The sequence below is a fragment of the Trichechus manatus genome, unplaced genomic scaffold (genome assembly GCF_000243295.1).
Source record: "Trichechus manatus latirostris isolate Lorelei unplaced genomic scaffold, TriManLat1.0 scaffold00217, whole genome shotgun sequence".
In the NCBI taxonomy this organism is placed as follows: Eukaryota; Metazoa; Chordata; class Mammalia; order Sirenia; family Trichechidae; genus Trichechus; species Trichechus manatus.
This window is the reverse complement of record NW_004444153.1, coordinates 1,151,807-1,167,827: the sequence shown is the minus strand read 5'-3', so window position 1 is coordinate 1,167,827 and position 16,021 is coordinate 1,151,807. Positions and strand designations below refer to the sequence as shown.

Sequence of the window (16,021 nt, the reverse complement as noted above, 5' to 3'; positions counted from 1 at the left end):
CTTAAGCACTCAGCCACTAACTGAAAGGTTGGCAGTTCAAGTTCATCCAGAGACACCTCAGGAGGAAGTCCTGGCAATTTGATTCTGAAAGGTCACAACCATGACAACTCTATGAAGCGTAGTTCTACTCTGACACACTGACACACGTGGGGGTTGCCATGAGTTGGAATGGACTCGATGACTACTGGTTTGGTTTTTAATGTATTTTAGGTAGAGATAAATGGAAATCAGAGTGGCTATGGTGGTAAGATGCACAGCTGTAACCTAATGTGTGTGTTTATAAATTATATTGTAGATGAACACATCAACGTGCAAATTAATCCGCCAAGTTCTCTGCCTTTGCTCATCTTGATCCCTTACCTAAAATGTCTTCTTTCTTTCACATTCTAAATTGCATGCTTTCCTAATACTCTTTTTCCACAACTTCTCTCTTCCTCCAGCTCCTGGGGCATCAGAGAGCATGTCTGCCTCTTGTGCTGTTTTGCCCGTCACCTTCTTTTTCATGTTTGTCTTATGACATTTCATCCTTGTATATGTAATTGTCCCCATTATGTTCGAAATCGCTTTTTATTTATTTATTTTTTCACCCACAGCGCAGCACTGGGCCCAAAGTAGGCAATATTTGTTAACAGTAACCTATGTATGCAAATCAGTGGCTACAAAAAATAACAAGTGCAAGAATATCCTCAGAGGAGTAAGCAAGTAAGCTTCTGAAAATAAGATTTAAGTAAATCAGGTAGAATTTTGAAGGTGACACTTTTGGTTTCCTGGAAAAGTAAGTCTCTCAATTTGCTAATCAGCCAACCATCTTCTTACTATGACATAGAGAAGGAAGAAAAAAAAATTAAAGCAAGTATGAAAGACAGCAATGCAGTTTTTTATAGGGAAAATGCAGAGAGGTGTTCCAGTCCCTTGAGACTTGGGGAACTTCTGTGAGTACATGCGTTAGGCTCTGGAGTAGAGGCTCGCCTGGAAGGACCTCCAGGAACAGACTGAAAACTCTTTAATAAGTATTCTTGGGAGTTAGACTTTCCTGGAAAAAACAAATTAGTGCGAGGAGCCAGTACTGTGCAATTTCAGTTTTAAAAATAGCCGAGATTGTTAAGGCTGCTGTGTGCGTGAGAGAAAAAGAAAGCCCTTGTTAACTGTGCCTCAGCTTCCACATTAAAACAGAGGAGCTTCATTGAAATTCTTGCCTGGCAAATACTGCAGAGGTCATATGGTTTGTATCACTTGGGGTTGGTTTTTGGTCCATCTTAGATCTTCCAGTGACAAATTCTGGGGGAATGTATCTCCTTTTTTCAAGTTGGTCTTGCAGTAAAGGACAGTCGGTGATGACTCTGCCTCTTTCACTCAGAATCAGAGCTGCCTCCCAGTCTATTTCAGCTCTTCATTTGCCTAATTGCCTTGCGAGGCTGCAGGGAATGTCCTGCAGCCGCCGCTCTGCTGACTGCAGAGACCCTACCTGGCATTCCAAATTGGTGCGTCAGCATTTAGGTAGAGATGAATGAAAAATCAGTCAGGGCAACTGCAGTAACAGCATGCAGAACTCTAACCTAGTTTGTGTGTAATTTTCACCTATTCACCACAGACCCAAGCAGTGTTTAAGATGGTAAGTGAATCTGTAAAAAATATGCTGCTTCTGCTTCATTAGGATTTTTTTTTTTTTTTTTTCTTTTCTATTTAGAACAAGCAAAACTAACCTGCTTAGGAAGCCACATGTAAAATGAATGATGATGTCAAGTTTCATGACAGTATTCTTTATTTGCTCTGGGTTTGAGATTCAGTTCCTAATTAAACCGGGTGATAAACATTCATCTATTGACACATCAGATTGTTGTTTTATTAATTTATATTCCATATTCGGAAGGCTTAACTTTTTTTTTTTAAGTCTACTTAACTGCTTCCCACATCTCTGTAATATGTTGTATCTCCAAACTACAATGTTTTAAATTTCTATATTTACAATTCTGCAAAGATAGAGTTAAACACTATTTGTCTTCTGGCTACTTCTAACTACGTAAGGGGAACTGGAATTATTCAAAGCTGCAGTCTTCAGCTCTCAAAGATAGCTACAGTAACTTTCTGAACAGATTGGGTTAAACGTTTTTACAGACCCATTATATGATGATAAGGCGGCAATAAGTTGTGCAGTGCAACATTCCAAAGGGTTCCAAATCTCACAAGCCTCTTTGTGTGTGATGCTCTCACAGGGAGGAAGATTCTTTGGGCTACAAAGATGAAGAGGCTACTTCTTCTGGTGCTGATTTCAGTGTGCTGGGCTGATCATCATTCGAACAACTACACTCTGGATCATAACAGAGTTATTCACATTCAAGGTAAGAAAATATAGACTCTCTTATGAAAGTCAAATTAATTTCAAGTTACCTCGAGTTGAGTTGCTGGGTTAGTGTTCCTTAATTTTAGTTCTGCTGCATTGACTTTTTCGTCCCCTCTCTGCTAATTCGTGAACATGCTCCCTCAGGCTTTTGAATGCTATTGCATTACAGTAGACTTCAGAACTGGGGATAATTAAAGTTGAATGGCTTAAGAATATCCAACTGCAGTAAATTGATGTGATTGTTCAAGGCGTTTTAGTGCAGTACATACCTTCCAAGTATAATAGACCACATAAAGTTCATTTAAATGCATTTTGGAAGAGAGGAGAAATAAGAAGTAAAACTTAAGATGTAAGTCATTCCATCAGAGTGACTGTTTAATTGTTTAAGAGAAACAGTGTAAATAAAATGAAAGTCAGACAAGCCTTGGTAAGCACCCATTGCAATCTCCTTCAGTAAAGCTTTAGTTCCCACAGACCAGTATATTGCCCCCTGCATATTTCTGTTTAAGCTCAGCTGAACCCAAAGTCTGAAAGCTGTAGGAGGATTTGAAGCTGCAGTACAATGCAGCTATTTCCTCAGTCCCAGCTTCAGATGGGGGACATTTTGCATTAAGATAGCTAAGAGACTTATGCAGTAAGAAAGAAGAGTTCTGAAGAAGCTGGAGCTTCCCTCCTGGCCCTTGTATGCTGAATAATTAAAATAAGAATTACATAATTTAACCATTTAAACATGTGATAATATTAATTTTGGATGAACTCCTTTTCAGGGCCAGGTCATTATAAGTTTTCTAAGAGACATAAAACCCCAAGTTATATCCCCAAGGTCAAAAGTGTAGTCTCAGAAAACTGCATTCACTATTGAAAAGTATGACTTGTGAAGGTCAAATGATTGTGTAAATCTGGCTGGAAGTATTTTGCTGTGTGCATTCCATCAAAATAGAATTCTGGATTTGACTGTGTCTAGCTATTTCAGATGTGTCTCTTTCATTTCTGATTGTTTCCAAAAGCTTTATTTTTTTTCACTGTTGAACTGTGAAAAGGAATTATATAATCATAAATTTTACTCTGCAAGCTGCTGACTCAGCTGTTTCCTTTAATGACTCTAGTGGTATCAAAGCTGTTTCCCAAACAAAGACTGTAAGATATTTACATATAGAGATTTCTAATGCAGAATAACATCCTTTTAACTTCCAGTCACAAAATTCAGTTCCACCAAACTGGTAATACTTAGTCATTGTTAACAATGGCAATTTTAAGTAAGCTGTAAAATAAACTTTAGCTGTGGTTTCAAGTTATTAGTAGACAGGTACCCAAGTTATGTCTTATACTATGCACAAACTATTTAGTCCACATTGTACTCAGAGTATGACATTATTTCAAAACTTTACTAATATTTTAAAAATAGCTTTTGGTGAGCTCATATGTCAGACTCAAGTTTTTCCAGCAAGGAAAACTGTTGCACCAGTCTTCCCATTCCCATATACTCTGTTCAAATTTAGTGCAAAGGAATTTCTGCCCCAAGGTATCAGAATTATCCAGATTATTTGCATATACTATCTCTTTTTTTTAGTGCCTTGATAGTTCACTTCATTTTAATTGGAAATTCATATTCTTAGAAAGTGCAGGCTTGCCTTGAAGAGGTGCTCAGAGCTTTCAAGTAATAGAACTGTAAGGCCTATATTTGGCTTGTGGAAGTTAATATTGAAATACAATTTGGGTCATAGGATTATGGTGTTATGTCCATAAAGGGAATTTATTGTAAAATTGTCCCAAATATCTGTCCTCATAACTTTTGTTTTCCCCAATGGGAAAAAGTTTTCTTTTCCTTTATGATCTTACTCAGATTGAATTTTCGTATTCCTCAGCTTTTCAGAGAAACCACTCCAAGTGACCTAGCATAATTTCAGTTGTCATCTACACAAATAAGCTATACAGTAAAATAGATAATCAATAAAGCAGACAACCTTCATTACTTACTTGAAATACTGAATTATTTTCTTTCATTTAAAAAAGTTATTTATGAAACATGGCCCAGAAGGAATTTAAGGGAGCCAAAACCATTACATGATTTTATAAGAATTTTGCAGTCAGATGGTTAAGTAGCAATCTGAATTTCAAATTTCTGAATTGTACTGATTAGCAACATGCGCTTCTCTCAATGACAGAGAATGGCTTAAAACTCACGCTACTATAAAAATACCTTTTCTCGCTCCCATTTTACATTAAATGTGCATTTTTGTACTCTAAGTTCCTCAGCCCTAATTAATACCATGGGAATAGTGCATATCATCCTCAGATTTTCCTTGGCTACCTTGATACAGATGCTCTGCATTTTCAGAAGTTCATTCTTGAGTTTCATGCATAAGAATTACCTAATTATTTTTCTAAAGACCTCATAATTTTGGTGGGAGAGGTTGTATAGAGATATAGACACAAAAGATTTCATCTGGCTAAATAAAATATTGGGGGAAAAAAAAAGCAGATGATGAGGAAGGAAAATAGCAAGGTCGACCCCAGTGTAAAGTGTTTTTAGTGAAGAACATCTTTTCTGGTGGTGAAAAAGGGAACTCCACCAGCTTCCCATGGAGAAAGACATAGCTTTAGATAAAATTGCACGTGTACTAATTCATTACTTTTAATTATTTTATTGAATTAATTTGATAACTTGAGAAAGAAAACTTTACTTTTCCATGGAGACTGCTAAAAACTTGCAGTCGAGATATTAGCAGGTATATCGTGTTCCGTCTTCAGTGTTGTTGTTACGTGCTGTCGAGTCAATTCCAACTCATAGCAACCCTATTTTCAACAGAACGAAACACTGTCTGGTCCTGTGCCATCCTCACAACTGTTATTATGCTTGAGCCCATCATTGCAGCCACTGTGTCAATCCATCTCCCTGAGGATCTTCCTCTTTTTTGCTGGCTTTCTACTTTACCAAGCATGATGTCCTTCTCCAGGAACTGATCCCTCCCGATAACATGTCCAAAGTATGTGAGGCTTAGTCTTGCCATCCTTGCTTCTAAGGAGAATTCTGGTTGCACTTCTTCCAAGATGTCTTCTTCAGTGTAGGAGATAATAATTTGCTTGAACACTTCTACAGGAAGAGAGACTGCTGTTAATTCCTTCTCTGTAACACACTCAACTAAGGAATTGTATTCCTCATGTCGTGAAGTGCCTAGCCAAACAACTTCTAAATTCTTTGACACTAAAACGATTAGGAAGAACTTTACGTGGAGTACCAAATCCCATATAAGCACAATTTTTAAAATGTTTGAATTAAGTCCAAAAATTCTTTGCGTATACTTTCATACCAGTGGAATTTCCAAGATGATGGTTGTACACCTTTTAAAAAGACATTTTACGCAGACAGCAGAGAAATTGTGAGAATATTGAGAGAATAACCAACTTAAAGATCAAAATAGTTACACTGAACATAAAACTGCTTGACCTTACCAAAGTCATTGAGCCAGTGCTTTCTGCATCTGAAGCTCAAGCACAAGTCTTTCAGTGCCAAGTTAAAGAGTCTCTCCTCTAATGCCACTCACTACCTTTTGACCTTGGACAACTTACTTGATCTCTTTATATCTTGATTTGTTTGTTGTTGTTAGGTGTGGTTGAGTTGGTTACTTCATCTATAAAATTGGGGCTAATCAATGTTTATTCCAAGGAGCTTTGTGGTAATTAAATGCGATAATATATGGAAAAGTGCTTAGCACTTGTAGATGTTCCAATAATGATAGCTGTTATTGTTATACTTATTTCCTCACAACCATGAAAACTTACTTGTAAATAGAAAAGGAAGCACAGATGGAAAAATCTCATGCTGTTCAAAGAACACTTGTTAAGAGAACCATGGCATTGGTGGTGCAGTGGTTAAGAGCTGTGGTGAGCTACGGCTGCCAACCAAAAGGCCAGCAATTCGAATCCACGAGCGGTCCCTTGGAAGCCCTATGGAACAATTCTACTCTGTCCTATAGGGCTGCTATGAGTCAGTATCGACTAGAAAGCATTGTGGGTTTTTTTTTGGTAATGAAGTAAATATTTTATAAATCGCCTTCTTTATCCTCTTTAATTTCACAATTTAAAATTTCCCCAGTAGATTAAACATGATCTGATCACTTTTCCTTTCTTTGTAGAAACTGAAGTTTTTCAAAACTTAGGTAATATTTCCGTTTATATACTTACTATGTGAACATAGACGACCAGTTACTATTGAGTCAATTCTGACCCATAGTGACCCCATGTGTGTCAGAGTCGAAATGTGTTTTGTAGGGTTTTCAGTGGCTGATTTTTTGGAAGCAGACCTTCAGACGTTTCTTTCGAGGCACCTCTGGGTGGACTCGAACCTCAACTTTTTAGTCTGCAGCCAAGTGCATTAACTATTTGCACCATCCAGGGACTCTACCTGACACAGAGTATGCTTGGTATAGGTTTGTTGAATAAATGAATGGCCAAATGAAGAGCCTAACGAGATTCTTTCAAATTAGTACAATCATAATGCACATTTCTTAAATTCTTGTGGCATCCATGGCATTTAACAGCACACAACCCACTGTGTGAACTTAATGAACATTAACTGCATGAGTGCTTTCATTTTGTAATGTTGGCATAAGCTAAATCATACTTCACAACACTTAAGAACTTACTTGAGTTGACATCATCTACATCAATCTTCCGCAGTACAAATGAGAAGATTGAGACCCAGAGATTTTAAGTTGCTCGGCCCAAGTGATGTGTCTTACAAGTAGCAGTTTCTCTTGGCTAATTCTCTTCCCTCCTTCAAACCTGGGCTCATTTCTCACTTTCTTTATGAACCTTCCCAGACTACTGCCCTCTGCTCCCCTCACCCTTGTTTTCCTTTTCTCCATAGTGCTACCTATCTACTTTACTTATTTTTATGTTATTTTTTGTTGTCTGTGTCTACTGCAAGAATGTACATCAGTTCCACAAGGGCAAGGACCTTGGTCTGAGGTATACTAGTCACCTAAACTAGTGCCTGGCACATAGTAGATGATTGATAGACATTTGTTGAATAAATCCAGAACCCAAATCCACACATTTTTCCTAATCAAGTCCTAATCAAGTGCTAACCCATGGCCTCGTCTTCTTTGCATTTGTGTGCTCCCAAATTTCAAAGAGATCTTTTCAATTCATGAAACAAGAGGTGACAGATGAGGAAGAGGATCATGAGTTTGGGTAGCACATTTTGTCTGGCCATATGTGTGGCTCCCACACTGTTACATAGCATCTTATACTCGACGAGAGTCTACCAGAAGCAGGATGCAGCAATCTTTCCAATGTGTGTGTACTGCTCTAAAGAGTATTGCATTTATATTTGGTCACTGAAATGTTATCCTGCTCCTTATGTAATATCTGCAGAGTTCAGATCTGGTTGTGCAGAGGGGATCAAACCAAAGAGTGGAGTGAGTTTAATAATGTATGATCAACCATCTGAAGAGCCAGAGATTAATGGGAGAACTAGAGAAGTGTTACTCCAGCTTAATTTTCTTAAATTATGTTAACTTTTCTTAACACTCATATGAACTCTCTGAGTCTGTTATTAAAAGTTAAATTAATTACTTCTGTCTTTTTGAGGTGGAGTATGTTGTTCACATCCTCGAAGTCAAAATCTATAAACTACCAGATTACATTTAGGTAAATATATAAACTGTCAATAATTCTACCTGGAAATTAGTAACTATAAAATTTCATCATGGAATAAAAAATCAATATCATCATAATTAGATGATTAAAGTTTACTATAGGGCATGAAGCCAAATATGATAATAAGAACATATTACATTATATACAGGCTTGCCAGTTGATAAAACTAAGAATATCACCATATGAATATAATAAATGAGCCCCAAGGAAAATCTATATACAAATATATACATATATAAAAATATTCATATACTGCACAATATACATATGCAATCATAGATAACTCATTTATTCAACAAATAGATTCAGTCCTTACTATGTATAGGCAGTGGGTATTCAATGATGAACAAAACACAGGACCTCTGGCTTCATTGAGCTTATAGTCTAGTGAGAGAGACAGACATTACTATGAACATAGAACTATTAACTATGATAACTGCTGTGAAGGAAAAATATGAGATGCTAAAGAGAGAAGATAGCATTATGTGTTATTACTTTTATTTAAACAGAAACATTAGAAAAAGCAGTTTCTTCAAATTATAGGTATAAATTAAACAGGGCAGTATCTTTCTTCAACTGTAGAGTTGCTGTACTAGATTCACACACACACACACACACACACACATACAATGGTTAGAAATAGAGAAAGCAAAGTATGAAATGGTTTTATAGGTTGATATACAATTTCTATAAATCCCTTAATCTCTATTCAAATATATATATTTTTATATCAACTTTGCTTCTGTCAAGATGTATAATTGCTATCCAATGTCCTAGTCTTCTTTGCATTTATGTGTTCTTCTGAGAAAATTTACTTCTTCAGACATTTGTGGAACACTGGCCTCCTTTGTGCCAAATACTGTGTTATTCTCTGTGGAAGAACAGACCATTTCCTCAGTGAGTTTATTAACAATTTTATCTGGGCAACAAGAATGACAAGAAAACATAAAATATGTGCTAAAGAAAGGTGGAAATACAGAGAAAAGGTAATTAGTTACCAAACAAAAACACCTTACTATTCAGAACTTTGTATCTATATGTACTGAAGTTTTCTTTTTTTTTTTAAATCACTTAGTAGGTTTAAGCCCTTAAAATATATTTTAAGAATATTTACAGACTTGATATTGAATAATCTGGAATGCTAAGTCTTATGATATTATGTAAAGTATCTATTAAAACAATACAGTTTTAGAATATTTCCAGGTATAAAAACCTATGTATAATAATCATTTTAGGTAGCGACAAACTTCACACAGAACTGCTTTCTCTGTTCCAACCTAGGTGCTGAAATCATCAAATTTTATCAGAAGCCAATGATTGTTTGGGAATGTTCCCAAATACCCAGAAAAATCCGTTAAATAGGAAAGCCTTTCCCTTTGGTTGCAACTCTGCAAGAATCAATGTTGACTCAGCTAAAGCACTGACCTATAGCTTAACGACTTCATGTTAAAGTAACTTCAACATGCTGCATTTCTCTGATTATACCAAATATCAAGAAAGAATAGATTTAAATTTCTTTATTGGTTCAACTTTTTAGTTTATTTTAAATGTAAAGTGGAAAAATTACTCATTTAGGAAGAGTCTTTTGAAATACAAATGTCTACGAAATACACTAAGAAGTTAAAATATTCAAGTCAGAGGTTATCAAACTAATAGTGTCTAGGAAAAAAACTAATATTTTTTTATAAAAAGTATTTTTATTTCAAAAGGAAGACACTGAATGCATAAGAAATCTAAAAGTTCTGTTAAGTTACTTCAGAAATATTTTGTCTATTTTATATTTCCACAATGTAGTAGCATTAGTGTTTATCCATATAGTCATTCCAAATGGTAGCCAATTTAACTGTAATTTAATTAAGCATGTTGGTTACTTGACTTCATTGCTAAGGCAGTGACGAATCACCACATGTATACACTTAGAGTAATATGCATTTATGTGCTCAAGGATTGTGCTGTTAAGTGGGCTGAACAAATTAAGTTAAACAAGAATTCTCCCTACCTTTTCCAAATTCTGTCCACCATAAAGGATACCAGCCTTATGGACAAAAACACAACAAATTGTGTTAGAACAAGGAACATTTATTGTCGGCAAGTGTGTAGATTAGGTGAAGGAGGTGGAGAAAAGGAGAGTATCACCTTGATTCTAGTGATTGAATGTTTAAAATAAAAACACCATTAAAAACATACTCCTTGAAGTGTGATTTCCACTTCTACATGATTCTATGTACAATGGTGCTTGCTTTGCCTCCTTGCTTTGGCTTATTCCTGGAAAGCATTGAAATGATGTTTATTTAGCTAGAGTAACTGAATGGTAGAGATAGCATAGGTGGAACGAAAGATACATAAGTTAAAGATTTGTGTGGTTCCTTATAAATTACAGTGTACATTATATAAATTTCTTAGTTATATGAATTTATTTGTGCAAAATTATTATATTATTATCTGTAACTAGTAATGTTGCTAGCAAAAAATAATGAATACTTTCACACAAAGGTTTTTGTTGTTGTTTTGTTTGTAAATACATAGAAGTTAATTTTAAAATTTTCTATTATTATGGGGGCTATGAACAATTGCCTCTTCCTTTGTCTTGAAAAGTGTCACAAATTATACTGAAAGATTTTAAATCTCCAATAATCTACATATGATTATCGTTATGTCCTCACTTTGCTTTGTCTCTTATCACACAATCATTAACAAAGGGTCTTAATTAGCTTAAAATACTAAAGAGCTGATTCAGTAGTTAATACTTCATTTAGATGCTTCCATGTAAGTAGATTATATTATTTTAAATGATGCATAAAAGTTTTTATTGTTCATATTTATAGACTGCCTACAGTATATTAAATGCCAAGTGTGTTCCAAAACCAAGCATCTTTCCTTATAGTAAGGTTTTTGGCCTGCACAAATAAATGAAAACAAATGAACATATAAATAATAAGCAACAAAATCTTTTTAAAGAAAAAAGTTTATGTAAAGCAAGTACCCAGGAAGTTATGGAAAGAACTGCTTTTCCCAAAAGGGAATCAGGGAAGGTCTCTCTAAGCAGTTGAAAATCAAGCTAAGACCTGAATCATGAGCAGGAGTTGGTCACATCAAAATCCAGGGCAGAACATTCCAGGTAGAAGGAATGGAAAATGTAGTCTGTGATACAGGAATAAGCATGGTGTCTTCAGACTAAAAGAAGCCAAAGGGGCAGCAGCACTGTAGTGGAGGGGTGTGGTTTAAGATGAGGTTGGAGGAGTAGGCAGGAGCCAGACCATAATACTTTATAGGTGGGACAGAGTACAGAGTTTGGATTTTTATTCTGAAGGCATCTGAAAATGGTTAAAGCATTTTGAACCGGGGGTAAAATAACATAATTTATATTTATGAAAGACCATGAGAATAGTGGATTATAATGGGCCAAGAGTAAAGGTGAGGAAACCCATTAGGAGGCACTTGCAGCAGTTTAGGTGAAAAATTAACATGGCATAGGCTAGGATGGCAGCAGTGGAGATGGATGGAGTTGAACCAACTTGGAAAAATATAAAGATGGCAGCACGAGTTGATAGATTAGATGTGAAGATTAAGAGAAAGAAACACATCATGAACAGCTCCTAGACTTTGGCTTGAACAAATGGGTGGATGATGGAGGGATAAACTAAACTGAGGAATACTGAGGGAAGGATAGGTTTTGGTAGGGGAGAGGAGACTCAGATTATCTATTTTCCATCTAATCTATGACCAGTAGATAGTTGCATTTACTTATTTAGAGTTCAGGAAAAAGTACAGTGCTAAAAAATTTTGGAATCATCAACACATAGTGGTATTTATAGCCATGGTACTAGAAGAGATCACCTGGGGAGTGGGAGTGTGCAGATAGAGATTAGAAGATGGTCCTGGTCTGAGCTTGGGAGATTTCATTACTTAAGGTGTTGTAAGGTAAGATGCAAAGGTCACATACTCGCTTCCCAGAGACAGAATCTTGATCTCTGATGTGTGGATTTTTTTTTTTTTTAATCTAAAGTAGTTGCAAGCATTTAAAGGTTTAAAGATAGGAGCTTTTGGCATTAAAACCTGCATTCCTAGCTTCTGTCAAAAAATCCAAAGACCTGCTGTCTTTCAGCCTGCATTCTCACAGGGCAGGATCAGTGGAAAGCAGTATCTGCTGATCCTTTATAATGGTGCATGTGCTCCCCAGCAATGGGTGCAGTCCTTTCTACTCTCTATCGCTCGCATGTCCATGGTGCTCCCTTTACTTCACTCACCCTTGCTTACCTGGGCGTTTGTGTTTGACTTATCTCTCTTTTTGTTTCAGTACCAAACTTAATACCTAGCACTTTATGGGCTTTCAATTCATGTTTATTTATTTAGTAAAGATTCTAAAGGTCTCTTTTAATTCCTTTTTTGATTCTAGGATTAAGTCTGTGATAGTGTTATCTTGATGGCTTCCAAACTAAGTGAAGACATTGGCTGTATCAGGGTATAAAACCAGTGATGTAGCCTCTACAGTGTCCTTTCTGCAAATTACTTGACCTTACTCTTTACCACAAAGTGGAAGCGGTCTGAGCAGAGATAAGTAGACTTGAGCTCTACTCCTTTACCACGTAAAGGCACATTTCCAATAATTAAGGAGTGTATGGTTAATTACAGCTTAATGAAGAAGAATGCTTCATGCTAATGCATTGTTTTCTCCATATTCTTTTAAACAAGCCTCTATTACAGCTAAAATCCTAGAAAGTATGTTTATATTAAGAATGCCATTCACCATATTAGTGAAATGTTCAAATTTCATTTTCCTATAATGTGTCTCTTGATCACTCTACATCTATGATAATCTAAATTGGTTCTTTTCCCCAAACCTAAAATACTAGGAATTAAATGCTATTTCTTTATCCATAAATTGTTGATGATATGATAGACTTAATTTTGAAAATTATTGACCAGAGCAGAAAACTCTAAATTGCCAAAGATATAAAGATTGTTTCTAATTCCGGAGCCGGTTGAGTCTGACTTAACGTTATCGGATAGTAATACTAATATGAAGCCCTGGTGGTACAGTGGTTAAGTGTTTGGCTGCTAACCAGAAAGTCAGGAGTTCAAATCCATCAGCCACTCCTTGGAAACACTATGGGGCAGTTCTACTCTGTCCTATAGGGTCATTAAGTGTCGGAATTGACCCGACAGCAGTGGTTTTTTTTTGGGGGGGGGCAGGGGGCAGGGCAAAAGACAGCTTTATTGGTTGACCAACCAAGGAGACAGTCAGGGCTAAGTGCCTTCCAAGACTCCTAGCAAGCAGCTTGCTGAGGCTGGTTTACACAGGCAAGATCAGTCATAAAATACAAGATGGCGCGCACGCCAGAGCAAAACATTCCAGAATAAGTAAGCATTTTCTAGGGCCTGGGTTTGATTCCCCACACAGGAGAAACTTAGCTATTTTTGCTGATAGGCATATTAGCTCTCCATGCATGGGCGAAGAATTTACCATGCATGAGGCAGTTAATGAGCTTAAGTTCATCTGGAGTGCCAAGATGGAGGGCAGGGCCTGTTTTAGTCAGTTTTGGCCAGCACGTGGCTGTTTCTCTTCAAGGAGGTTCTGAGGAGGAAAAGAAACAACTCCAGGAAATGGGCTGAGTGAGGGGCTGTCTTGATGCTAAGAAAAAATGGCTCTATGGCTCTAGCCGTGTCCTATTCCCTCCTGTTCTTTTGATACTAACAGTTATCAGTTAGTGGCAAGACAATGAGCTGTAGGAAAGGAGAGACAGGGTGATGACTCTTCAAACTGCCTCCTGCTGAGAAAGGGTGGTGAGCCGGGATGGGGCAGCTCTAAAAGTTTAGGGTTCTCCCTCTTGGAACTGCTGGATAGCTTTCAGCCTAAGATCATAAGGTGAAGGTGGTGGTGTGGTTTGATCGCCTGGCTGTTGTGTCAGGACCATATTGAGCTTGACAGAGCTTAGTATGTTAGTAAGGAATTTGGCTAGGAGGTTTAGAAGACAGGGTCCCAACATGCAGACAAGGAAGAGTACAGTTAGTCCTAAAGACCAAAAAGGTTTTTGAGCCATCTAAACATTGGATTGCCCAGGCATAGGGTTTGGGAGTTAGGTTAAATTAAAGCAAGGTGCCCCAGGGTCCGGGGTGCCACAGCTTCATATTTACATGAAATAAGGTCTAGCTTAAGAGGCCTACTAATTTAAAACAGATGAAATATTAACATGAAGGCAGAAATCACAGTTAACAGAATGCAAACATTGAAGAATAAACCCATACTCTATGGGCTGGGGAGCTCTGGTGGTACAGTGGTTAAGAGTTGGGCTGCTAACCAAATGGTCAGCAGTTGGAATCCACCAGCCTATGGGCAGTTCTACTCTGTCCTATAGGGTCGCTATGAGTCAGAATCGACTCAATGGCAACAAGTTTGGTTTTTTGGTTTTGCTATGGGTTGGAAACTCAGAGTTTCTTAAACAGATACTTCAGGTCTTATAATGACTCACAGTTGCAGGGTTTTTTTTTTTTTTTTTGGTTTTTAATACTACTACATTAATATTGACTTTTCAAAATAAATTACTATGTACATTACCTGGGTTATATAATTTAGTCCTCACCACAGCCCTGTATAAAGGTTTCCAACCCAAATCAAGTAAGTGAGAGCAGAGGTTAAGTATGAGATTATCATTAAAATTTCTCTACCGCCCCCTTCAGGTCAGCCCTTCTTGAGGTGCTAAGCCATAGAGAAGACCCTCAGAATTCTTTGCGTTCAGGAATAGCTGGAAGCAAGCTAAAGCTTTGTCTCTAAGCAAGCGAAAGCACAGTCCTCAGAAGGACGAGTGAAGGCTGGATGGGGTGGGGGACAGGGGAAGAGGACACCTATAAAGGCTCCTAATGCAAACTTGACTTAGAAACATAGACACATTGGGGTCATGACCAAACAATGGGAATTTCTGATTCCAGATGAGTAGTTTCAGGAAAAATTAGATTTATATCAATCTGAAGGAAAGAAAATACTTATAAATAGTTAAAAGTTAACGAGCAAGGTTCTCCTTAAATATGTATCCTAATCAAATGTAATGAGTAAGGTACAGTGACAGACATGGCATCTAAATTATGTATTCTACTTAAATATTGTTTTTAATATGCATGCTTAAATATTTTTATAAAGTTTTTAACTTTAGAGCTATAACCTGGTGTAAGGGAAGCTGAGCTATTCAATGCCAGAGTGAAGCACAGGCTTTATATACCTTTAATATTTGGTTGAAGTCCCTGGTTGATACAAACAGTTAAGGCACTCGGCTGCTAACCAAAAGGTTAGTGGTTTGAGTGAAACCAGATGTGCCTTGGAAGAAAGGCCTGGCAATCTGTTTCCAAAAATCAGCCATTGAAAATCTTATGGATCACAGTTTTTCTCTGACCAACATAAGGTCACCAGGAGTTGGAACCGACTTGAAGGCAACTAGTTTTATTTTGTTTTTTAGTAACATTCAGTCACCAGATGCTTACGACATGTCAGGTACTATATTGGTGCTGGAGAAACATAAATAAGACATGGTCTGGAGAGACAGATTGGTTTTTGTCAATAGACTATGGTAAGCACAGTGATAAGGATACAAATCCATCCTGGTTGCTCATCCTCCTGCAGGCTTTGACTACCCTAAGGGAAGTAACGGTTTCCAAAGTGATAGTCTTACACATCCAAACCTACCAAAGTGATAACAGATTTCATCAAAATAAGGAAGTACTTTTAAAGCCTTGTGCAGTTTTTTAAATGACTCATCTTGGAGCTGGCAATAGCGTCTATGCCTAAAGCGCGGAATGTCAGAGAGAAATTTTAAATAAGCATGCGGTTCACATGCAGGAACTGTGATGACTTTTCGCTGGTTCTCAGGAGAGTAAGAAATACAGGGACGACGTGTGTCGTTAGTAAAGTTAAATGTAGTTTTTCTTTTTAATTCTGGAATTATGTCTTTCCTGTATGTTTGGTTTCTAAATGCTCTTATAAAAATCCAAATTATGGTTGTAGAGGTTTTTGTTTTTTAGGGAGAA

General features: G+C 37.0%; 1 protein-coding gene across 2 annotated transcripts in view; it reads left to right on the top strand.

Moving 5' to 3' along the window:
- Positions 1 to 16,021, top strand: part of HAPLN1 (hyaluronan and proteoglycan link protein 1) — an 84,773-nt gene that overhangs the window by 49,127 nt on the left and 19,625 nt on the right. The window contains exon 2 of one of the 2 annotated variants that reach the window (XM_004388842.1): positions 2,214 to 2,339. In XM_004388842.1, coding sequence (XP_004388899.1) covers positions 2,240 to 2,339 — 100 coding nt within the window. In that variant the 5' untranslated portion in view covers positions 2,214 to 2,239. Of the gene's footprint in view, positions 1 to 1,831; positions 2,340 to 16,021 lie in introns of those variants that run through there. The other variant, XM_012559214.2, reaches the window with a different exon arrangement.